The sequence below is a fragment of the Eptatretus burgeri genome, chromosome 3 (assembly GCF_056783735.1).
Source record: "Eptatretus burgeri isolate ZD-2024b chromosome 3, Ebu_testis_v1, whole genome shotgun sequence".
Lineage (NCBI taxonomy): Eukaryota > Metazoa > Chordata > Myxini > Myxiniformes > Myxinidae > Eptatretus > Eptatretus burgeri.
The window spans coordinates 133,422,274-133,447,599 of NC_140963.1; the positions used below are offsets into that span (position 1 = coordinate 133,422,274).

At 42.6% G+C, this 25,326-nt stretch overlaps 1 protein-coding gene across 2 annotated transcripts in view; it reads left to right on the forward strand.

The window, feature by feature from the left end:
• The window catches only part of LOC147031009 (unconventional myosin-X-like), a 265,336-nt gene that overhangs the window by 88,030 nt on the left and 151,980 nt on the right, over positions 1-25,326 (forward strand). For both annotated transcript variants that reach the window (XM_085875663.1, XM_085875664.1), the window contains one exon: positions 16,652-16,753. In XM_085875663.1, coding sequence (XP_085731789.1) covers positions 16,652-16,753 — 102 coding nt within the window. The remainder of the gene's footprint in view (positions 1-16,651; positions 16,754-25,326) is intronic.

Below are 25,326 nucleotides of genomic sequence, written 5' to 3' on the forward strand. Positions count from 1 at the left end.
ACAACTTTTTGAGATATCATGCTACATCTCATTTTCAGCCCAATCTTTCAATGGTGAAGAAACACTTCAATTCTCTGATCTGAATCCGGATTCGAATCTTCACCATACTCGAATCCATTTGTCCTTGTCACACACCCAACGTATAATGCCACTCAAACTTCAATCCCTTTGTTCCTTATGCAGCAGCAGAATCTCTGGAGTAATATTTCAACAAGCAGGAACAGCGACAATCCTCACTCATCTTTTGGTCTTGCAGCTCGGCCCTTTTCATGTCTCCATGTCGGACATAGGAAATGTCAAGCATCCAGCAATTATTGTTGCTTGTGAACAGGAAGGACACACTCAGTAACTGCACAGGATGCACGCACAAACTACATCACGTGTTCTGCTTGGATGCAACAGCAACGAGGGGTACATCTCTGCCACTTTGACTCCCGATGATCAAGGCGAACACAGAAGCTATCACGCGTAGTGTGGAGCTATCTACATATTATATTGTGCAATTGTGATGTCTCCCCTCCCTCTCTACCACACTTGTTCCTATTGTTCTACCACACTTTTGGCCATCTGTCTGGCCATGTTAAGCTGGCTGTTCCATTTGTTTGCATTCGCTTGTAATCGTTAACCGTCGCATGGTGTCTTTTGAGAAGAGGTCACATCTCCAAACTGCCTCTTTGTACAGACCAGTATATGAGGCTCACACCTCTGATCTCAGTATCACGAGTTGGTTGCTCAGATCATTGGAAATTCTGACCAGGCCGACAGAAGTTTATTATTTTGACTTTGTTTTGTAATTTCCATGCGACGTAATAACAGATTATCTTCACTGTAGACATGGTACACCTGGTGGGGAAAGCGGCATGTTTAGCCAGAACTGCACGCGACATCATGCAACGCTTTAAAAACACCGTGAACTAATGAGATTTGAATCTGGCAAGCATAGAATGACTCAGACAGGTGGGAGACATATACATTGACAACATGTGACTTCAAGATCAATGAATGGTATAATGCTTACGAAGTCGACAAACTACTTTTATTTGTGAAAGTGGCATCAAACCAGGTGCATTATTACCTGCCAGGTGCGTTCTACAATGCTTGGTCCAGCAAACAGTAACATGAAGGAAAAATACAAATAAACAGGTTGGATTACCTGACAGGTGTTTGTGTGGATCACACAATCGGGGCCCCACCTGGTGAGTCACTGACTGGTTTTGTTTGTACTTTCTTGTTTGCGTTTATGCAATTTTCAGTGATGGAGATGACGAATCTCCATGATTCAGGAGACCATACTGGTGTAAACACACAGAGGGACAGGTTGTAAATTTGTGGTCGACATTAATCTATCTCCTTATTTTGTACAAGTGCTTCAGTGAGTAATTCATTATCACTGTATCACATAATTTCCCAGGGATATGCTGGTAGGAAAGCCTATAAGGATGCGCACTCCCTTCTTCGCTGTCTAGCCTGGGTTCGAATTACAACTTGCGAGTAAAAACTCTCATCCTGGTGTTTCACGTGTCAGACGAGGCGTCAATGTGTGCGGTGTAGCTCGGATGGACGTTAAACTGGAGGACCCGTCGACTAACACTGGCTGTTCCTCGGTGTTAAAGGTCCCACAGTGTGTCCTGAAGAGTAAGTGAGTTTTCACGGACAATCTGAGCAGATTACGAAATCCTGCCCCTTTAATCGAGTACCTGTGTTCATCGTATGTCCACCTGTCCAGGACTGGTTCTCACCTAACGTTTCTCAACTTTGAACACCCCAAAGCTCTATCAAGAATACAGCTCTCCATTATTATTTACCATGCATGCTGTGTATTATTCCAGTTGGAATGAAATTTTGTAATGGAAGAATGATTTGAGACCATCTCCAAATTACATATGCAAATGGCAGCAAGTTGAACCCAAAAGCCCTTCTTCCCATTTGCCTTCGCCTTCCCCCTCCATTGCTTCCATCTCTTTCCAACTTATTTTACCTTTGCTCACATTTCCTCCCCCCTTCACTTGTTTCTTAAAGTTATTCTTCTCAATTCAACCTCCACTCCTTCCCTTCTCCCCTTTATTTGGGTAACCAGCAAATATCACCTGTCGTTTCATTGACGGGAATATTGAGATGGTGGGAAGAAACGAGGGGGGTGGAGAGGGAGGGGGAGGAGAGAGTGGGGAGGTGGAGGGAGAGGAGGAAGATGGAGGAGGAGGAAGGAAGGTGGAGAAGGAGGGAGGGGGAGCGAGGAGGGATGGGGGAAGGGAAGACTGTGTGGTTAAAGGAAGGGAAGGTAGACGTGCGGTGGAGCATCAATTACGATTCATACCGTCTCATAAAAATGATTCTGCATGGAATAACAGTGAAGATGGAAACAAAATAATGTCTGAAATACATTTTCTACTGGTCATGCTATAAATACCGCCTGGAGACAAACACTGCCCGGACGAGTCCTGAGCTAAGCTGTCCAGAACTATGGCTGCATAATATATCGGATCCCTTTAATTTTAAAGCTGGTCTTTACTGTGCACGCAGCATGAAAATAAATGAAATGAATTCGTTCAAATAATGTCTTTATCCACAAAAGAGTTGCTGTTTAACGTAGAACAACCCTGGAGACATCGCAAAGTTTAATCGCCCATGAAATAAACATTGCAGATAATCCGCCATGTTGCCTGTTCGTCTGTGCACTTGTCACGTGGTACATCGGTTCGTGTTCTGCCCAAACATTATAATTTTATTTCAAAATGTCCGTTTTTCACCAGATTTGCTTTGATTCCCTGTAGAGCACCTTGCGAAACCTCCAAAAATAGACACAGATCTGGCAGACGCGATGGATAAACAGTCCCTCTGGGGGACAGGGTGCGATGTCGAGCAGTGAATGCATTAAATCGTATAGTGTTACTCGAACAAAACGGTTGATAAGAAATGGCTCACTTGGCACGTGATTAGCAATCATCAAACTGTCATATTAAACACACACCTCCCGGAGATGCCCGAAATGTCTAATAAGTCCGAAATGGACAAATCAACACTTTTTAGGAGTCGGAACGGCTTCTAAATTAATTATTTGAGCTTGAATTTTGTAACTCAGCTTCGTGTACGAGATTCTTGAGGTTATTCACATGTGCGGAATTGAAATAAAGCCACGAATGCTGACATCTCCAAGCGCTGATAAGGATTGCGATGTACCCAGCGATTCATAGCTATGATGAACAGGCATTTGATAATCTGAGTGAGGAAAGTGGAAAAAATAAAACTTTATCATGAAGAAATTGTTGTGGCCTGTTCCAGGTCAAGGCATGGTTGAGCAGGCCAAAAAACGTGGTTGCTTCAGACTCCAGCGAGGTTACCCAGGATCCGCCTTAAGACCTCATAGAGAAGGGTGACCGAGGATGCGCCTGATGAAGGATATAATTAAATGAGGCCGTTAATTATCCTCAAAAGGGATGTTTTAATTAACCCAAACATCCAATTTTCACACTTGCGCTTCCTTGGAGTTTTCTTAGTGTGCATGCAATGTTTCAGGCTGCAAGGTTTTATGGTTTTGGAGTTATGGAGGTGACACACTGACACACACACACACACACACACACTGATACACACTGATACACACACACACACACACACTGATACACACTGATACACACACTGATACACACTGATACACACTGATACACACACATACACACTGATGCACACATACACACTGATGCACACACTGCCATTTATTTGTGTTGATATACAGATGGCCTCTTCTTTCATGCAGTGTAACTTTGTGCAGCACTTCCTGTACTTGCCTAAGATAATACTGGTGCATGAATTCCTTGCTGCCGAGTTTATATGTTTACCCTCAAGCCATATTTAAGTTTTATTCCATTGTGTGAATTGAGACAGAGGCTGCCTTCTGTGAACCCTCCCACCATCCTGGCTCTACCTTGTCATGCAGCTACCTTGTCATGTGAGTCACCGTGCGTACCAGCCTTCCCATCTGGCATTTGCTACAAATTTATGTACATAAATAATGGAGCTATGGGAGGTGATGAAAGGGTTAACATCATATGAATAAGAGGGAATTGCAAAAAAAAATATTTGGGAAGGTGGTGGGGTGGTGGTGAGTGGTAATAGCTGCTCTTGTCGCAATTCTTTAATGCAGACTTTATTGAAAATCATCATTTAGAGGTTTTTGTCCTCACTTGTAAGAGTCCTTCGTAATTTGCACGTCTGTGTCTGTTTTTTTGCATGTATCTGTCGGTGTCCACACATTTCCGTCTGTGCCCTCCCATCTGTCCACGCATGCATATGTTTGCTGGTGGGCTCACTCGCATCCTCGCATGTGTGCGTCTGCCCGTGCAGGACATGACAATGAAAAGTAGGAATTGCTTTGTCATCATTGCTGGTTTGGACTCCATCATGTTGCTCATGGTGGGAACATGACTCACGAATGTGTAATTGAGTGAATCAGTCAAGGTGGAATCCCCCTGTTGGAGTTGGTATTTCCACTTTAAAAGCAGATATGATCATGTGTACTTGTGATGTGAACTTGTGGAAGAGATTGAGGAAACATCTGCACAGCAGGGCATTCGTTTGGCACCCAGGTGGTCACATGACGTGAAGTCGTCCCATTGTGTGCCCCTTCCCACACGCCTTGGCCGATGTACCCATGATAAGATTGTGGTACACGATTGATCTGCACTTTTTGTTCGAGACATTATGAAAGTGAAGTGGAGTTGAGGAAAGTTACACTATTTATCAAGGTATACACCCTTATTATACGTAGGTTTTGGTGACATCGACATGGTCACGTCTGAAAGCCAGAAGCATCTAAACCTGTCGTGGAGGTACTCATACATTTTAGGGCATCTGCTTTCACATTATTATCCGTTTGAGACCCAGCTCCTCAAGATGCTGCTTGAGTTCTCCAAAGGGATGGAAATCACGTGGTGAATATCTGGACAAGGCATGCAGTTGAGTACGTCCCAACCAAACTACTACTACTACATCATGAAAACTAGGATTATTCCCATCTACTTGCAGAGTTTGCTGGTGAAAGTTTTTGACCTAAGTCTTTCATGAACCAGCTGACCATAGTCTGACGTGTGACTGAAGCTGTGAGGAATAAGAGTAACTCGTTCAGGGTGCCGATGCTGGCTCGCCTATTTGTGAAGGACACAGTGGGATCCTTCATGTCCACTAACCAATGCTGGCAGAGGGTACACCAAGTTTTGTATCTACCAAAGGAACGGTGCACTTTGTGATGCAACGCCCTGCCTGTGAAGCACAGATCTGACAGTTTACATTGTTGCGTCCAGAATATAATCCAGACTAGACAGGTCAGTTAAGTGCGTGCTGTCTGCAGCTTCTTGTCAGACCGACTTTTCTCTTAGTGAAACTGGTTTTTTGTGCTTGTATGTGTGCAGGCACATACATAGTGCATGTGTATCTGTTCTGTTATTGCTTCATACACCAAACAAAGCATGTTTTTACTTCCTTTGTGCCTATTAGGACAGAGAAGCGTGAGCATGGGGTTTGTAGAGAAAGCCATTGTGTAGTTCTTTGGGGGTACTTAGTTTGTGCTAAATTAGGAGAGTGGAAAGCAGATCACATCCGGCTGTTAATCACAACGCACTATGTCGCAGTTGTTTGTTTTAACTGTGAACCAATGTTGCATTGTTGTTTTACCGTTTGTAAGTTCTTGCCTTGCGAGCTGCACTATCGCATCTATAAGTTTGCTTGGTATTTATTGTGATTACTGTATATTGTGTGATTTATTTTTATTATTTATTTTTCTAAGGCGTACTCAGCTGAAAATAATCTGTGGTTTTTCAGGAGCACATGTTGCAGATTTGTTATTACAATGCAGATTTGTCTTCCATTGCTGACATCTGGATAAATGTGTTGGATGATATTTACAGGAGAGGATGAAAAACAACTTCTTGAAATTGAGTACAATGGTGGAAATAAACCTCAACAAATATCACTGATTATGGTCAGGTTGTTGGTGATCATAATAACAGTTATATATCTGGGAATAATAATGATACATCTGGTAATAATAGCTATATATACAATTGCTGATCACTGTAGATTTATTGCTCATAAATACCTCATATATCTGCTAATACTACTGATATATTTGCTAATACTACTGATATATTTGCTAATAATAATGATTACATATATATATATATATATATATATATATATATATATATATATATATATATCTGGGAATAATAATGATTATACGAGTATACATCTGGGAATAATAATGATTATATATCTAGGAATAATGATTTAATATCTGGTTATAATAATTATATATCTGGTAATTATATATGTAGGAATAATTATATATCTGGGAATATTAATCTATCTATAATTCCAGCAGTGTGTGTGTGTGTGTGTGTGTGTGTGTGTGTGTGTGTGTGTGTGTGTGTGTGTGTGTGTGTGTCTCTGACCGCTGTTTCTCGACAACCGCTGGTCCGATGTAATTGAAACTTCCCAGGTATATTGCTGGGGACCTGAGGATGTGCCTTTTCAAGGTTTGATATTAATCGGACAAGTGCTTCCCAAGTTATGGCCATTTATTTACCAAACCAATGACAAGACACGTTGTTGCGTGGGCGTGGCCGATGGGGGAAGGGAAGCTCAGCTGCGTTCCCCATTACGGGTTACAATGTACGGGCTTCCGGTTAATGATGACTTCGTGTATTCTCATAATTTCTCGATTTCTTATGCGCATTTATAGATAAACACAATGCCGCAAGTTATGATCGTTTTCATACCGCAAGTTATGATCGTTTTCATATGAGACAGTGCATAAATTTCGGTAACATCAGAGTGCTGGTGTGCTCCGATCCAGGAAGTATTTTTTTCTCTCTCTCTTTCTCTTCTCTTCTCTTTTTCTCTCTCTTCTCTTCTCTTTTTGTTTTTCCTTGCCACGACATTGCGAAAAGTAAAATACGTTGGCGCTAATTGAATAATAGGGTATTAAAACTAAATTGCGAATAATTCTAACTGCGAATAATATGCGAAGTTCTGGGCCACGCACATGCGGGCACGCGAGAGTGAAGAAACGGCCTGCGTGGTTGTTGTTTATTGCTCGCGGCTGAATATTTATTTATTATTATTATTATTTTTTTTTTTTAACGGGCACGTACTCGTGATATCTCAAATTGCAGATTTTAGTAAATTTGTGGCTCATAAAGATATCTTCTTGTACTAATATATCTGGTTATAATAATGATTATATAGTTGATAGTAATAGGTGTAAATCCATTTGCTTATCACTGAAGATTTATTGTTTGTAAATATACGTATCTGGTTATAATTATTAATCTATCAAGAAATATTTTTCATATCTCAAATTGCTGATTATGCGAAATTTATTGCTGATAAATACAATCTGCTGATATATCTGGTAATAATGATTATATAACGAGGAATAATAAGAATAATATATCGAGGAATAATAATAATAATATATCGAGGAATAATAATAATAATATGTGGGAATAATCGTGATTATATATCTGGGAATAATAATGATTATGTATCTGTAAATAATGATGATTATTTATCTGGTAATAATCATGATATCTGAAATTGCTGATTATGATAAATGTATTGCTTGTAAATATATCTTCTAATCCTAATATATCTCATAATAATAATGATTATATAGCTGATAAGAAAAGGTGTAAATCCATTTGCTGATCACTGTAGATTTATTGTTTGTAAATGTACTACATGTCTGGTAATAATGACATCCATCTGTGAGCATTTCTAATATCTCAAATTGCTGATTATGGTAAATTTATTGCTGTTAAGGCAATATGTTGTCTCAATTATATATCGAAATGGCTATAAAATATTAAGTAGCTAGCTAATACCACCCATCACTTTGCTGACGGTAATACTAAAAGGGTGGGGAAGGGGGAGAAAAAGAGGGAGAGAGGGGTGGGGGAGAGAGATCATGGAGAGTGAAGAGGTGGGCGTGGGGACGAAAGAGGAGGCAGAGGGAATGAGGAGGGGTGGGGGAAGGGAATAGAGTGTGAGGTGAGAGGAAGGGAAGGCAGACGTGGTGGAGCGTTAATTACGATTCATACCATTTCATCAAAATGATTCTGCACAGAATAACAGGAAATATGGAAACAAAATAATGGCTGAAATACATTTTGTACTGGTCATACTATAAACAAAGTCTGGAGACAAACTCCTGTCCAGACAAGTCCAGAGCCAAGCTGTTTGGAGATAAACATCACCCGGACATGTCCAGAGATAAACCCTGACCGGATACGTCCGGAGACAAACATCGTCCAGACACAACTACCATCCGGATATGGTCGAGAGAGAGGCAGGCAGAGAGAGAGAGGCAGGCAGAGAGAGAGAGGCAGGCAGAGAGAGAGAGGCAGGCAGAGAGAGAGAGAGAGAGAGAGAGAGAGAGAGAGAGAGAGAGAGAGAGAGAGAGAGAGAGAGAGAGAGAGAGAGAGAGAGAGAGAGAGAGAGAGAGAGAGAGAGAGAGAGAGAGAGAGAGAGAGAGAGAGAGAGAGAGAGAGAGAGAGAGAGAGAGAGAGAGAGAGAGAGAGAGAGAGAGAGAGAGAGAGAGAGAGAGAGAGAGAGAGAGAGAGGCAGTGGCAGAGAGAGAGGCAGTGGCAGAGAGAGAGGCAGTGGCAGAGAGAGAGGCAGTGGCAGAGAGAGAGGCAGTGGCAGAGAGAGAGGCAGTGGCAGAGAGAGAGGCAGTGGCAGAGAGAGAGGCAGTGGCAGAGAGAGAGGCAGTGGCAGAGAGAGAGGCAGTGGCAGAGAGAGAGGCAGTGGCAGAGGGAGAGGCAGTGGCAGAGGGAGAGGCAGTGGCAGAGGGAGAGAGAGAGAGGGAGAGAGAGAGAGAGAGAGAGAGAGAGAGAGAGAGAGAGAGAGAGAGAGAGAGAGAGAGAGAGAGAGAGAGAGAGAGAGAGAGAGAGAGAGAGAGAGAGAGAAATATATATATATATATATATATATATATATATATATATATATATATATATATATATAGGGTGCTTCATAATAGGGGTAAAAAAAAATAAAAGTATGAATATTCATGCTCCCTGGGTGTGCTTTGTTCCATTTGACAGGAGAAACATACACACCAAATTTGAAGCAGATTGGACGATGTTTAGGGGTTCCTCAAGTTGGCACAATATTGTTGAAATTTGCCAAACTGTAACTGACAACTTGCCGTCGAATATGCACAACGCAGTACACTTCACAATTAACATGGTTGTTTGATATTTTCAAAAACCACAGCAGTCATATAGGATGAAAGAATAGTTTTTCCAAGGAGACCAAGATGAGCTTTTTGACGTTGCAGTGCAAAATGCCCTCTCCATAATGGACATAATTGTGCCAACTTGAGGAACTACTAAATATCATGGAATTTTGTTCATTTTTGACCTATAAGTTCTTACGGGGTATTGGAACAAAGGCAAAATCTGGGAGCAGCAAAAATCAAACTTTCATTTTTTTGGAATACCCTAATATATATATATATATATATATATATATATATATATATATATATATATATATATATATATATATTGATTATTTGTATATGTATATTGATATATATGTATATTGATATATATGTATATTGATATATATATATATATATATATCACTATATATATCACTATATATATCACTATATATATCACTATATATATCACTATATATATATATATATATATATATATATATATATATATATATATATATATATATATATATATATATATATATATATATATATATATATATATATATATATATATATATATATATATATACAGTCGACTAGGCGTAAGTCGGCAGCGTGTAACTCGTCACTTCGCTTAAATTAAACTTAAATTGTCAGATTTCACAACAGATTTCACCACTTATTTCGTCCGGACGATATCCGATCCTCAAAACCGAAATAACGTTTTGATGATATACTTTAATTAGTTCGTGAGAGTAGACCGTGGAAAATCGTATCATACAATGCATGAAATAGCTTGAAGCTCCTAATTTGAAAGTGATAGTACTTACAAAAGCGATGTACCCAGCGATTCGTAGCCATGTTGAACATGCATTTGATAATATGAGTGAGGAAAGTGGAAATAAAAGCTTTATCGTGAAGAAATCGTTGCGGCCTTTTCCAAGTCAAGGCATGGTTGAGCAGGCCAAAAAACCTGGTGGCTTCCGACCCCAGCGAGGTTACACAGGAAACGCCTTCAGACCCCAGAGAGCGACCGAGAGAGAGGTGGCTGAGGATTGCCTGATGATGGATATAATTAAATCAGGCCGTTCATTATCTTAAAAGGGGGTGTTTAAATTTAACCAAGCACCCAATTTTCACTCTTGCACTTCCTTGGAGTTTTCTTGGTGTGCATGCAAAGTTTCAGGCTGTTGGGTTTTATGGTTTTGGAGTTATGGAGGACACACACACACGCACGCACGCACGCACGCACGCACGCACGCACGCACGCACGCACGCACACACACACGCACACACTCTGACATTTATTAGTGTAGATAAAAAGTACTCGTGCAGCCTCGAAACCTTCCTTGTGGTGAGGGTCAGGAGAGGGTCATGGGGCTACTTTCATGAATACCTTGCCTTCATGTGTCCTACATGGACTTGGACTAAGAACTCTCAACATCCCCAACAATACACGTGATTATTATGATATATTTTTAATCTTTGGGGGAGGAGGGGATGGGGGTAGGTAAACTCCATTTGAGTTTTTCTATCTTGCATTCTCCGCAACCTTTGAATGGAACAAATGAGTATTTCTGAGCAGAAATGTGCCTTATGTCTCAGCTTGTGTTTGAGCCCACATGACGTTTTGCTATTAATTTATTCACAACTCGATGCCTTGTTTGGAAAGCCACAACCATGAATTATTGACATTGGTCCTTTCTTACCGTTTCACATGCATGTGCGGCGTGCCTGGAAAGCCGTTTCAAGCTGTTCGGTTAAAAGCCACTGGCTTTGTGATCAGCAGTGATGATGATTTACGATGTCAATCTGGAGTGTCTCAAAAGGGACTTTTTTCATGCATGAAGATGGTTTCATGGTTTTACTGTTATTTTAGATGATTACTTCATCTTCTAGTGTAGGACCTGTCCTTTCAACCCCCCCTCCCTCTTTAAACCCCTTTCTCCCCCTTTCTGAAAACGTATAAGCATCTGTCTTTTGCTTGTAATATTTATATTTGGTAGCTGTCGTGATGTTTTTGAGAAAAGTCTTATATTTACTTGATGGTGGGTAGTATGGATTGACAAGATGATGGTGAAGTGGTGGCGCACTTACCTTTGAGCTGTCTCGTCTGCTTTTGATTCCCAACCTGACTATAAACTCTCAACCTGGTGTTTCTTTGGCAGGGCAAGGCATCAACGTGTGTGCCGTCCTTCGGATGGACGTTAAACTGCCTGTCTCCTCGATCAGTTTGTGGGTTTTAAAGATCCCACAGTGTCGTTCATGAAGCGGAGGCGAGTTATCCAGCACCCTGACCAACTTGTGAAATCCTAACCACTGCTGGAAAGGCAAAGGCAAACCAGCCGGTGTAGTTCTTGCCATGAGACTGCTTTGGTAGCTGTGAACCTGCCTTCGGGCAGAGCACTTGATCCTTCATCAAAGAAACCAAGAATTGTGAAACATCTGGAAATGCATTTGTCTTTTATGGGTTTTTTTTTTTTGTGTGTGTTCTTTGTGTTTGGGCAATAAAGATGGATGGCCATCTCAGTTCGCTTTTAGCGAAAAGGTGTACCTTGTACTGAGGTTTTATGAAGACTTCCTCTGCCTTTCAGTTTGTCCTTTATTCTCCTGTGTTTATATACATGGAGGTGTGACGTCAAATTCTGGTTGCTTTGAGTAATAACCTCAAAAGGTGAAGTCATCTTTCCTCTCGGAATTCCTGGATAATGTCCAAACCCGATGGAGATGTTTCTTCATTTTGGCATTTTGTTCACGCCCTTTAATTGGCGTCGTCTCTCACTCAGCCGGAATGGCCAACATGGTGTTTGGACCTTTTTCAAAGTTACACGCTTGGATTGTCTTGCCGGTGGGAGAGATGACACGTCAGATATAAAGCCAAAGAAGTTCCACCTGTGACGACATTCAAATGGACTTTGTTTTCGCAACGGTGTGAAGTATGAAGAAATGCCTCGATTTTAAATTGCCGAGGATCACGGTGTGAAATTTACCTGGCAAAGAACCATGTGACTCACCCCAACAATCAAAGAAACAGGACGGCACTACAATCCGTTCATAGATTTGCACACAAGCTCAAGTATTTATTTTGTAATATGAAGTGGCGAAGGGAATGAAACTTGAATTGAAGTCATGACTGCAGGTCGTGACAGTCCAATGTTGCCAGTTTCATCCATTAATAGTTGCACCAGGAGTGTAACGACTGGAACATGAGCGGGAGGGAAGAGTGTCCGTGTCAGGAAACAAAGTTCTGGTCAAAGTGAGTGCCAGCTGGTGGTGCGGCCTCCGAGAAAGCGATGAATTGAGCGTGACGGGGCATACACGAATAGGGCCCGGTGCACTCGCCAGCACGAGGACTTGGCTCTCTTCACCCCACAGGGGGATGAGAGCAGGGTCACAGGGCAGGAAACAACGGCTGTGTGAGGGGGTACCTGGAGGGGATTGGGGGTCATTAGGGGGCATGGAAACGATCTATGGGTGAATAAGTGCTGTTTGTAGTTGGAACGAAGCAGTGGTGGCTTTGTTGTGAAGACGCTGGACCAGCATTCTCGAGGTTGTCGCTTCAAATCTGGCTGAAAGCAGCTGTGTCAAGGATTTGTATTTTAAGCTTCTGGAAACTATTAAGCAATTTGGTTCCCGACCGTCACCCGAGCAACGATTGGCTGATCTTTCCATCACCTGAGCGATGATTGGTTGTTTTTAATACCGTCAGTGCAACTTGGGATGGGCCTTGAAACTCTTGACTGGACTTGTAGGAACAATGAACATGAAGAATATTTCCACTTCTCTTTTCTCTCTGGATGTCATCCAACTACATCGTGTTACTTCACCTTTGAAGGTGATAATAATGCAATTATTGTCGATTCTGTATGTTTAGGTACGGTATGGAATGTTTGTGTGAGAGCTACAGTTTGGGTAGATGCAGGTTAGAGTTGGGTCGGCAGAGCTTGGGTGATTGTCGAGCCCTCATGGCTTGTTAAAACTCGGTTAGCATGTTGTTGTCAGATTGTGGGTTAAAAATCCCAGATGCTTCGTTACTGACCTGCAGGGAGGGCATAATCTGCCTGCTGCGGTATACACGTGATGCCGATCCACATCATACTCTCCATACACCTCACGGATCATTTGGGGTGCGCACTAAATTACTACCTCGGAAAAGGCAATACTGCCCAAAATCCGAACTGAATGAACAAAGAAACTGCAGTTTCAAGGTAGAATTGAAACTTGACTCAACTCGTAGTCCACAACAGGTATCGGTCAGATAGCAGCACCACATTGCTGCGGTTGTTCTGCAAATTCTTCCAATTGTGTGTTATCAAGATCAACAATGCATCTGAAGGAAAGAACCCAAGAGGGTCAAACTTGAGTTTGTGCAACCACCCTTTATTGAAGTGCTTCCTGGTGCTGGTACATGCACGAAGAATTGTTAAGGTCGGGGTTTCTGTGACCATGTGTCAGAAAGTCACAAGAAATAAGGGTAGTATCACGATGACAAGCAAAGTTTGAGAAATGCATGAAAATTACGTGTTGCGAGACGTCCGTGGGTAAAAACGAAGCACTGCACGTTCTTCACCCAACAATGGATGAACGGTCGGTACAAATCTTGAACATGATCATCCAACTGTGGTGTTAAAGTAAACTATAAGGTACTCCACTGAAAATACCATCTAGTATGACTGCAGTATACTACAGTTCTACTATGGTCTTCTTTATGCAGAAAGGGAGCAATCTCCAGTCGTATTTGTCGATCTCGGTTTTCCCTATGTGAATTGAGAACACACTACAATATATAATCTACTTCTGCTGCAGTACTACCGCAGCGTTACTTTGGTCCACTACAGCTGTGCTATGCTATGCTTTTGAAGCAAGTTTTATAAACAAAACATGGGGCATTTCATATTCACATAAACAAGCTTCCCGTGGGTTGTAATCCGATACTTGTCGCCCACACAGAGTGAAGGATGTGATGAAACTCCCCTCTCCTTCCAGAAAATTATTGGCATGGATCAAACATAAACTGGTATTATAGTTTTGCTTTAACTTTTCCATCTTCATGAATTCAGGCCGTGACAACGAGTCGAGGGGTCAGCTGGAATGCGGAGGCAATTCTTAGCCATGGTTGGGCTATCTTTTTTTTGGGGATAACACTCTCCCTGATAGTCTGCTCAAAAATGTATTTATCCCAAAAGTGGAACAGTTTGTTCAGAATGCATTGGCAATCATCTTGACATCAGCAGGAGTTTGTGTTTGTAATGGAGAGACAACATCCGTCGGATGCACGTTTGCACCTGAATGCGGCTGGAAGTTGTTGGACTTTAGGTTTTATCTCGGAAGCTCTTCGGCCGTCTGGCAGAAGCAAATACACACCTTCTGCTCGTGTTTGCTTAGTGAGAGGGGGCCACCATATGGGACGGGAGGCTTGGATTTCATGAGCTCTCCTCCGGTTCAGGCTTGGGATGCCGATGAGAGATTATTCCAGGCAGAGTGCGAGGAAGGCTTTCACAAATGAGTTGCAGCAGAACTATTCCACCCTTTGAAGTTCGTTGGGGGTCTTGAGCGTCCTACTTGGCCATAATGCTCGTTTTCAGGATCACCCTGGCTCTTGCACATCATTTTAAACATGGAGCGCATCATTGAGGTCCTTGTGATGCCTTGATCCAAGCCTGGCAATGCATTTTGGACGACGACGTTTCAGCACGAAAAACGTCTCGCAGTAGCATTGGGAACCATTCGATGAATTTGATTAATTTTCTCCTTCATGACTCCGATTGCATCATAGTTCATCCATCAAGGTTGAATTTACTTGCATGGCGTCACGTTGCATATGCTCATCGGTAACAAAACTTGGTGCATTATGGATGGAAACCAATCTGAAGCATGGTTTTGTGGTTATATGCCTCCATGCGAAGTGATTATTTTTCCATCTTTCTCCATGGATATCGCTGACGCATACCGGCGGAGATTAAACCATAAATCTTACATTTTGGATGGGCCAATGATCTTTCTTAGTTTTTGCGTGCCGACGTGACGTCCATGCAGCCTTGCGGTTCTGACATTGGAGGCTGAGTAGGCCAGTCTGTTTACTATAAACTATTTACTAACTGCAGAATGTAGCCCTCACATACATGGTGGGCCTCCTTCCACTTTACTTCACTTGCAACTTGAGTGTTTTTCAAAAATTCTTGCAGCAGAGCTCGCAGACGAATAATTTGAGACGGACAAGCAAATAGAAGTCGACATGAAAGCGGAACGGAGTGTCAGATTGGCAGTTGGCCTTCAAAACTCCCGTTTCCACAAATGGTAACAGTAAATTTCAAAACAATGTTATTGTTCGTCTTTCGGCTGCTCCCGTTTGGGGTCGCCACAGCGGATCATCCGTTATGATCCGCATACTGATTTGGCACAGCTTTTACGCCGGATGCCCTTCCTGACGCAACCCTGGTCGCCTCTTCCGACACAGGGATAAGGATTGGGTTTCGCCATGATTCCGGGCTGCCCGACACCCTCTCATAGCGCGGCCCAGTGCAGAGCCTCCGTCCTCAAGCGATCCTCCAACCCAAGCTTCCGAGTAGCCAGATTACAGGCGCACGCCACTATGCCTGGTTAAATTGCAAAACAATCTGAAACATGTGAATAATTTTTGAATTTCTTTTAAAAGATTATGAGAAGTAGTAAGAAAATGGAGGATGGGAGGTGGGAAAGACTTTGTGAAACTTTGAGAAGTCCAAAATGTTCAAGGACCTTCCTCTCTTCAAGCGGTTCTTTAATGTCTCCATAGTCCTTTCTTTACTGTCGGGTTACTTCGGAAAATCAGCAAACCGGTATATTCATTAAAATACGTGTTTATGATGTCGACTTCGGGTGAACTGTGCCTCTGTGGATGGAAACATCCGATATCTCGAGTCGCCGATGTGTCAAAGTACAGGAAAGAGTCCAAGGATTCTCCTGCACTCGGTCTCTTTCCACGGTCTTCAGTTCGATATTTCGATCAATCTTTACAACTGAGTTCACTTTCATGCAGGACTTTCATACCGTTTAATTTGAAACCATACACTGTGCTGTCCGTCAGTTGGACTTGTTTGTTTGGTTTAATTTTTTTTTTTAATTACAGACGCTGCATTAGCTACAGGAAACGATGAAGAGCGACCTGATAAAATGCATGTGACTTCAAATTCTCCTTTTGTCAGGATTCATTCCTTTCTGTCTTTACTCCAGCTTTTATAAATCGTGTCCTCTCTTTATATACAAAGTAGCCGTGGTCGGATGACACTCGCAAGGGCCTATGCGCAGTGCCTTCCACTTACCCGCTGTATTTTCTTAAGAACACGATGTTGGGCATCGGCCTACGCAAGGTGTCAATGGTTTACAGAATGTGTGAGCAGGTTGAAGTTGTAAGTTGACTGACGTAGTTGTGGCTTTGTATCGCAGGGAGACCGCGTTTGGCTAAAAGACAACACAGGTCTGCTGCTGCCATGCACCGTGACCCTCGGCGAGGGATCTGCCCTCGTCCTCACCAGCGACTATGGACAGGTGAGCTTTGCATTATTTGATTCATTCCACTCGGGGAGTGCACTCCTTTGGTGTAAAGGATAAGTTACAAGTGAGATTTGTGATTTGAAAGGTGCTGTGCGGAAAAAAGAACACACGGAGCTGATACTTTAGGTCTCTTGCCTTTTGGTTAGTATGAGGAATAGATCTGTGTCATGTAATATGAATGCTAAATCCTTTAAAGCTAAATCTTTAAGTAAATTTTTTGAAATATCGCATGCACAAGCCAAGTTACCGAGATGGTTGCCAGGCAGCATAATTCAGCCAATAACAGGCAGCCATGATCAAATCAGGTTGAGATAATTTCATGAGGAATAGATATCTGCAATATGAAAACTAAATGTTCAACGGTTCTTGAAATATCACGGACACAAAAGTACAGGGTTTGTCAATAAAAGGTGAACCACTTCAAAACGTTATTAACCAAAACATTGAGTAATAAAACAAAAAATTAAATCCGAAAATGAAAAAACAAATCATGGAGAAATGAAACTCATGATGCGTTAATGTGCTTTTCGTTGAGGTGTTAAATGTGAGCACCCCCCCCCTCCACGCACACGCACACACACACACACACACACACACACACACACACACACACACACACACACACACACACACACACACACACACACACACACACACACACACACACACACACAACATGCATTCACACCAATCGTGAAGTTGTCAATGACGTTTCTGCAAGTTTTAATGGTTAATGTCTGTACATACATCTCAAATGCTGCTTTCAGATCCGGGGTGTTCCTTGAAGACGTTATCCTTACAAGCTTCCCAGAGGAAAAAAAATCCAGCGGATTGAGGTAGGGGCTGTGTGGAGACGATTCATTTTTCCATACGCAAACTGAGAACTCGTCGTCCGAATTTTTGATGCAGAAAGACGATTGTTTCGTTGGCCTTATGCTGGGTCGCACCATCTTGCATGAACCACTCTCGCCGGAGGACCGCGGTGCTCATCGATTGCTTCAAGTCTTCATAAAATGCATTGACAATCGACCGGTATCATTCTTGATTGATGCTCACCGTTCTTCCGTTGTTGTCTTCAAACCAATACGGCCCAAACACACCTCTGTAGCTGACAGCCACAAAAGCAGTGACTTTCCGACCCTTAAGCGACTTCTCTTCAACCTCATCTGGGCATTGACTTCCCCAGAAAATGTTGTTGTGTGAATTGACAGCTCCATTGACGTGAAAGTGTGCCTCGCCACGAAACCCCACATCGCGAATCCAGTTTGGGTTTGCCTCAATCTTCTGCTGCAGCATGTCACACATAGCGACATCCTGCTTTACCCCCATCGGTCAATTTATGAGCCTTTGTGATGTGGAAAGGAAAGAGGTTTAAGTCTTGTTTCATTATTCTTCTGATACTGCTGGGAGTGAGACCCAGTTGAGCCGATCTTTGTCGATGCGATTTCTTCGGACTTTGCATGATTGACTCACGAACTCGTTCCATGTTTCCTTCACACCGTACACTTATTGGATGACCGGACCTTCCCTTGTTAATGTTGAGAATAGTTCCTTCACTTTGGAACTTTTTCACAAGTTTCCAAATGGCTTGCTTGGCTTGTTTCTGGGATGCACTCCATACTCAGTGCTGGACCTCGTCTGGACGGAAGCAATTGATTTGGTCTCAAAACACTAATTGACAATGTTTGCTCTCTGCTCTGTAGAAAACGTCATTTTTTTTTCTGTGGAATACATTGGTTATGCTGGAATGACTTCTCCAAAGATCATTGATCACTCCTAGAAAACAGAAAAAAATTAAGGTAATGAAGAAAAGTACAAAGGTCATTTGAAGCGGTTAACCTTTTATTGACACACCCTGGACAATGGACATGGACAGATGATCGGTCTGTTTGCTCATTTTAATGTTGTCCCCCATCTTGGACCTTGTGGGAAGTGCAGGGGACAATACTGTAATGAGGAATAGATATCTATAATAATAATAATAATAATAATAATAATAATAATAATAATAATAATAATAATGTTCAATGGTTTTTGAAATATCTCATGCACAAACCAAGTTACCGAGATTGTTGCCAGGCAGCAAAAATTCAGCCAATCGCAGCCAGCCATGATCAAATCCGGTTGAGATAATGCCATGAGGAACAGATATCTGCATTTTGAAAGCTAAATGCTCAACGGTTTCTGAAATATCTCGTACACAAAAGTACATGGACATATGTTCAGTCAGTCGGTCCGAGCTTATTTTAATGTCCCCCATCTCAGACCTTGTCGGAGGGGCGGGGGACAAAATTTTTTGGAGAAGTATCTTAATGAGCTAGGCTTGAATTTTGATGTATTAGTCCTCTGCCACCGAACCTGATGCTGTCCTTGAAAACTACTCCCGAATGGACAATTGAGCTGCATGTTGGAGAAGTAATTGTAGATCTAGAATGTAAAACTATTCTTCCTTTTGTCGATGGTTCCTTTTGTCGATGGTTCCTTTTGTGTAAGACATTTGTGATATTCATGACAGACCAAAAGCCATTACCTTGTCATGCTGAGACGCACTGACTCGTGCGATATCCCAGCTCTGACGCAAGTGTCTCACACTGCTTCATCTGTTATTTATTCTCCTATGTGTGTGAAGAGCTCACCTGTAGCAGGTAGAGCCACCCATGACAGTGTTATCGGTTTGTCAAATGTGATTTGGTGCAACCATTTCCCTTCAGTTGGGAAATTGACGACCTTTTTGGAAAGCTTATTATAGACAAACTGATTTAGTGGTAATCTTCTTTTTAATTTTTTTTTTTAACTTTATCGTTGAGGAGGTCAAATGTGACAGAATTTTGATACCTGCCACCCCTATGCCACATACATGCCCCTTAACTGAATTCCCTTCCCTTTATCCCTTCTTTCTGGTGTTCTCGAAAACGGATTTTGTACTGCCAAAGTAGCCTCAAAGCAAAGATTGCATTGGGTGGTTTGGCTTTGTACAAAGTCCAGTTGATATTTGGCGCAAAATTTAATTATTTGTTCAGGATGCTGGCAATAGTTCACCGACTCTTCCCGAAGGACACCGTAAGATCTTCATTGTCCACCAGGCAGTACCAGTCGATGGGACACCCAGCTTAAATTCCAGCCGAGCAGAAGCACTCTGATGAATCGCCCTGCTTGCGAAACACCAGGAAGGAAGTTTATAGTTAGGTCGGGATTCGAACCCTGGATAGACAGTGCAGAGGGGAGTGGATATACCCCGAGGTTACCCTTCCAGTCTGACCTTTGTCTCTTCCCAACCTCTTTTATTTATTAATGTTCTTGCACTGCCCTCCTTTTCATATCTATCTCCAGCAATTATCCGTTCTCCTCCTTTTATCATTAAAATTTTCTCTCATTTTTAGCTCGCCTGTTCGAAGAACAGAGAGCTATAGCGATACCCCCGGCGTGAGCGTGAAAATGTTAAATTTTTTGTATTACGGAAAAACTCCTCGACGGATTTTGACGAAACTTGGTGGTGGTGGGGGTGGGGGGTTAGGTATGGTCCAAGGATCATGCCATTAGATTTTGGACTTGGACCCCCCCCAAAAAAAAATTGTTTGAGAAAATTTTTTTTTTTTTGCATTTCTACATGTTTTAAGTGATTTCCAACCCCCCAAAAAAAATTGAGAAAAAAATTCTTTTTTTTTTGCATTTCTTCATGTTTTAAGTGATTTCCAACCCCCACCCCCCCCAAAAAAAAATTCTTCGAGAAAAATTTTTTTTTGCACTTCTCCATGTTTTCAGTGATTTCCAACCCCCCAAAAAATTGTTAGAGAAAAAAAAATTTTTTTTTTTTGCATTTCTACATGTTTTGATTCCCAACCCCCACCCCCCAAAAAAAAGTTAGAGAAAATTTTTTTTTTGCATTTCTACACGTTTTAAGTGATTTCCAACCCCCCCCCCCACCAAAAAAAAAAAATTGTTAGAGAAAATTTTTTTTTTTGCATTTCTACATGTTTTAAGTGATTTCCAACCCCCCCCCCCACCAAAAAAAAATTGTTAGAGAAAATTTTTTTCTTTGCGGTTGCAGGCAACGGTCGCTGTCGAAGTGGCTCTTTCTTTGTTATAACGATTCAAATTTCTGAATTGCCAGGAAGCTGAGATCACCTGGAAACGGTTACCGAAGGTCAGGTCTGTTCATAGACGAAGCTGGCACACGACGGATCTCCGTTCAAAAAGCCGACAAACTATCTGATCCGATGGCCATGTGGGTAGCGTAAAATCTCTCGGAAAAGACTTCAGACCCTCCCTCTTGCCAATACAGTCTGGGTTGGCTCAAGAAGATGTGAGCTTCGTTGTTGTGATCTTCTGATTGCACAATCAAACCATGAGCTCACTCCTCTCCTTTCATTTGACAATATTTTTTTTTCTCGTTCTTCTTCCTTCTGTAAACCATCGCCAAAAGGAAGAATAGTTTTCCATTCGAAATCTACAATGACATTTCTACATGTCTTAAGTGATTTCCAACCCCCCCAAAAAAAATTGTTAGAGAAAAAAAAATTTTGAAACTTTTTTTTCAACAAAATTTCGATTTCTTTTTTTGCATTTCTGCATGTTTTAAGTGATTTCGAACCCCCCCCCCCCAAAAAAAAATGTTGGAGAAAAGAACTATAATTCTGTCAGCACTGTTGACATTATATTTAATGAATAAGATATAAGGTTCACTTGAGTGACCCAGCAGTATTGGCGGCGGAGGTTTTGCACTCTCCGGAGTGCTCCCCCTCCAGTTTCCTTTCTAATGTTTTAATCTACCACACTATTTTTTTATACGCCCGTTATATATATATATATATATATATATATATATATATATATATATATATATATATATATATATATATATATATATATATATATATATATATATATATATATATATATATATATATATCGGGGCGTATTATGTGATACCGGTCGTCCGTCCGTCTGTCTGTCTGTCTGTCCGTCCGTTCCTGTCCGCACTCTAACTCCCAAAGTTTTCAACTTTCACGTTTCATATTTGGTACATAGGTACAGACTGTGGAGACGGTGTGTAGCGACATACGTTCGTCATCTCAAGTGGTTGCCATTGCAACCAGGATGCTGTTTTCCATCTAGTAGCACAATTCTGTATATACCTTCTTGTTTGGGTGTATATTGTGCTCACTTGCCCTCTTGTTACTGATTACAATATACAAATACATATATTGCTTTATAATTATACTTCACTGCAATGCTTTATAAAAAATATTAATTATTCGACTCGTCTTTTAAAAACGATAAATGTTTAAACAGGCGAGCATTGGGTGGCTTTGACACCAACTGGTTTTTTTTAGCCACTGCCCCTCCAATCACCCTCCACCCCCAATTTTCGACTTTCCTTAACCAAGTTTGTAATCATCCATCCATCCACTGGGACCATACTCTGTACAGAGCGTCGGTGCTACCGAGGAAGTTTCCTGGGCTATTGGGCACAATCCTGGATGGGTCGCCACTCCGACGCAGGATACTCGAAAGGATCAATCATCCCAGCAAGCTGGTACTCATTTTGCCGACCTCGGCAGGATGACAGGTTGAGTCAACTCCACCTGGTATTAATTCAGGTGCTGATGGGGCTTGAACTCGGGACCTTTGGAGCCCAAGCCTGCCACCCTAACTATTAAGCTAACACCAGGCATTTATAATTATAACCTTCACAAAACGAGTCATGAAGGACACACTTGCAACTCCCTCGATGTCGATACCTGTCTTCTTTGTCTCAAGCTTTCACCAGACCTTACTTTAAACCAAAGATAAATCTATGCTCAAGACGGAAGTCCCCGTCATGATGCCAAGCCCTCTGTCTGCACCATGTTTCTGCCACTGTCCCATCTGGCTAATTTGCAGGCCTCAACAGCTGGAAGCGCTTTGCGGTTGCAGCCAACGGTCGCCGTTGAAGTGGCTCTTTCTTTGTTATGACGATTCAAATTTCTGAATTGCCAGGAAGCTGAGATCACCTGGAAACGGTTACCGAAGGTCAGGTCAGTTCATAGACGACGCTGGCACACGACGGATCTCCGTTCAAAAAGCCGACAAACTATCTGATCCGATGGCCATGTGGGTAGCGTAAAATCTCTCGGAAAAGACTTCAGACCCTCCCTCTTGCCAATACAGTCTGGGTTGGCTCAAGAAGATGTGAGCTTCGTTGTTGTGATCTTCTGATTGCACAATCAAACCATGAGCCCGCTCCTCTCCTTTCATTTGACAATAGATTTTTTTTCTCGTTCTTCTTCCTTCTGTAAATAACCACAAATAAATAAATAAGTCTTTCATTATTCTCATTAATTTTGATGTCATTGTTCAATCATTCAGTCCCGAATATTTTTCCTCCCTCATCCCCTCTTTTATTCCAACTCCTACCCTTGCTCTCCGTCGATACAAATCATTTAAATGACAAATTTTATGTTTGATCTTCCCACACTCTCATTCCAAAATGTCTTTCTCTGATGCTGCTTCCTCCTCTTCCCTTTTCTGTTTAACACCTGGAATGCGAGACAATGTGTTCCATATTCCATCACGTTCATATGTTACTGTCTTTCTTTGTGCCCCAAATCATCCATCCCACCACCCCACTTGTGAAGCTTGTCTTCGTCTTTCTGCCCTTTGAGTCCTCAAACTAGGCTGCTTTTGTAATGAGTGTGAGATTATGGTGTTAAACCCCCCACATCGGTACCCTAACCCACATAATCTCCTTCACCTCCCATCTTCTTCCTTGCTCCACCCCCTCCCATCATTCCCTCACTCCACCCCCTCCCGTCTTCCTCCTCGCTCCATCTCCTCCCATCTTCCCCCTTGCTCCGCTCCCTTCCATCTTCCCCCTTGCTCCGCCCCTTCCATCCTCCCCCTTCCATCTTCCCCCTTGTTCCACCCCTTCCATATGACCCCTTGCTCCACCCCTCCCATCTTCCCCCTTGCTCCACCCCTCCCGTCTTCCCCCTTGCTCCACCCCTCCCATCTTTCCCTTGCTCCACCCCCTCCCATATTCCCCCTTGCTCCACCCTCCCATCTTTCCCCATGCTCCACCCCTCCCATCTTCCCCCTTGCTTCACCCCTCCCATCTTCCCCCTTGCTCCACCCCTCCCATCTTCCCCCTTGCTCCACCCCTCCCATCTTCCCCCTTGCTCCACCCCCTCCCATCTTCCCCCTTGCTCCACCCCCTCCCATCTTACCCCTTTCTCCACCCCTCACATCTTCCCCCTTGCTCCCCACTCTCCCATCTTGGTGTCTCTTGCTCATCTTCACCGCAAGTGTTCCTGCTCTCTGCTCCAATTGGTTCATCTGATGATATGCTTGTGAGAGTAAACATCTCTCTGTCGACTGTCAGAGAGCCTCCTCAGCATTGGCCAATCTCACAGTTCACTCAAGCTGACTGCCCGGGACAACAAACTGCCATCTCACTTCAAGACTGATCAACTACCATCTCACTTCATCTGCACCACCCCTGATATTAATGCGGCTTGGGAATTCTTCCACAGTAGTTTGTGCTTTCTCTGATGAACAGATTCATCCCATCTCATCGACAGTTATCATACCCTCCTTCTTTACCTTTGGTACACTGAATACTGCGGTGAAGCAGTTGCCTTGAAACAATTTGCCTTCTGTTCCTGGAAGGCAACTCCAACCAAAGGCAACTGCAGATAAATCCAGAAAGCCCCACATCAAGTGCGTGTCCACTCTCAGGAGAGCCAGAAAACAGCATCTGTCCAACCTAATGACTGGACTTTCAAACACATCTCCTTCTGCAAAGTCCTGATGGTGCCTTGTCAACTCGATCTCCGGAGTGTGCTCCCCTTCCATCCCTTTGCTCACCTCAAATGACACCACAGCTGACTCTGCTCATGAGAAGGCTGAGCGGGTCACCCTTCAATCCCTGCAGACAGTCATACCCAATTGCTGCTGGACTCTGCGCCTTTCTCATCTGAGAACGTGGAGAAGTCTTTGGCAACCCTCGACAGTCTCTGCAACTGGCCCGAACGGCATCAGCTCACGTCTCCTTAAAAACCCATTCTGCTGATTTTTTTTCACCCTATCATTTACCCTCGGTCATCTTCCATCTGCTTGGAAATCAGTCAACATCACAGCATCACATAAAAAAGTGCAAAAACTGATCCTTTTAACTGCAGATCTATCAGCTTGCTTCCAATCATCAGCAAGGGCATGGAATCCATCATCACAGTTGACATTAAACCCTTTCTTTTGCCCAACAGCCTCATCTCAGATCTCCAATGTGGATTCTACCTTGGATATGCTGCTTCTGCTCACCGAAGAATGGATGAAAGCCCTCCATCTCAGACATGAGGTCAGGGACGTATCTCTGGATGTCTCGAGCATTTGATAGCCATGCATCTGGCATTTGATAGCATCTGGCACTAAGCCATGCTCTCCAAACTCTGCCGATGGCATTTAAGACCATCTCCTCTAATAGCTTACCGACTTCTTCCACTCTTGGGATCAGGGTGCAGTTGTCAACAAGATGCTCATGTCCTCTCCCTGTCAAGGCTGGGGTGCCCCTAAGGCAGTGCTGGGACCCA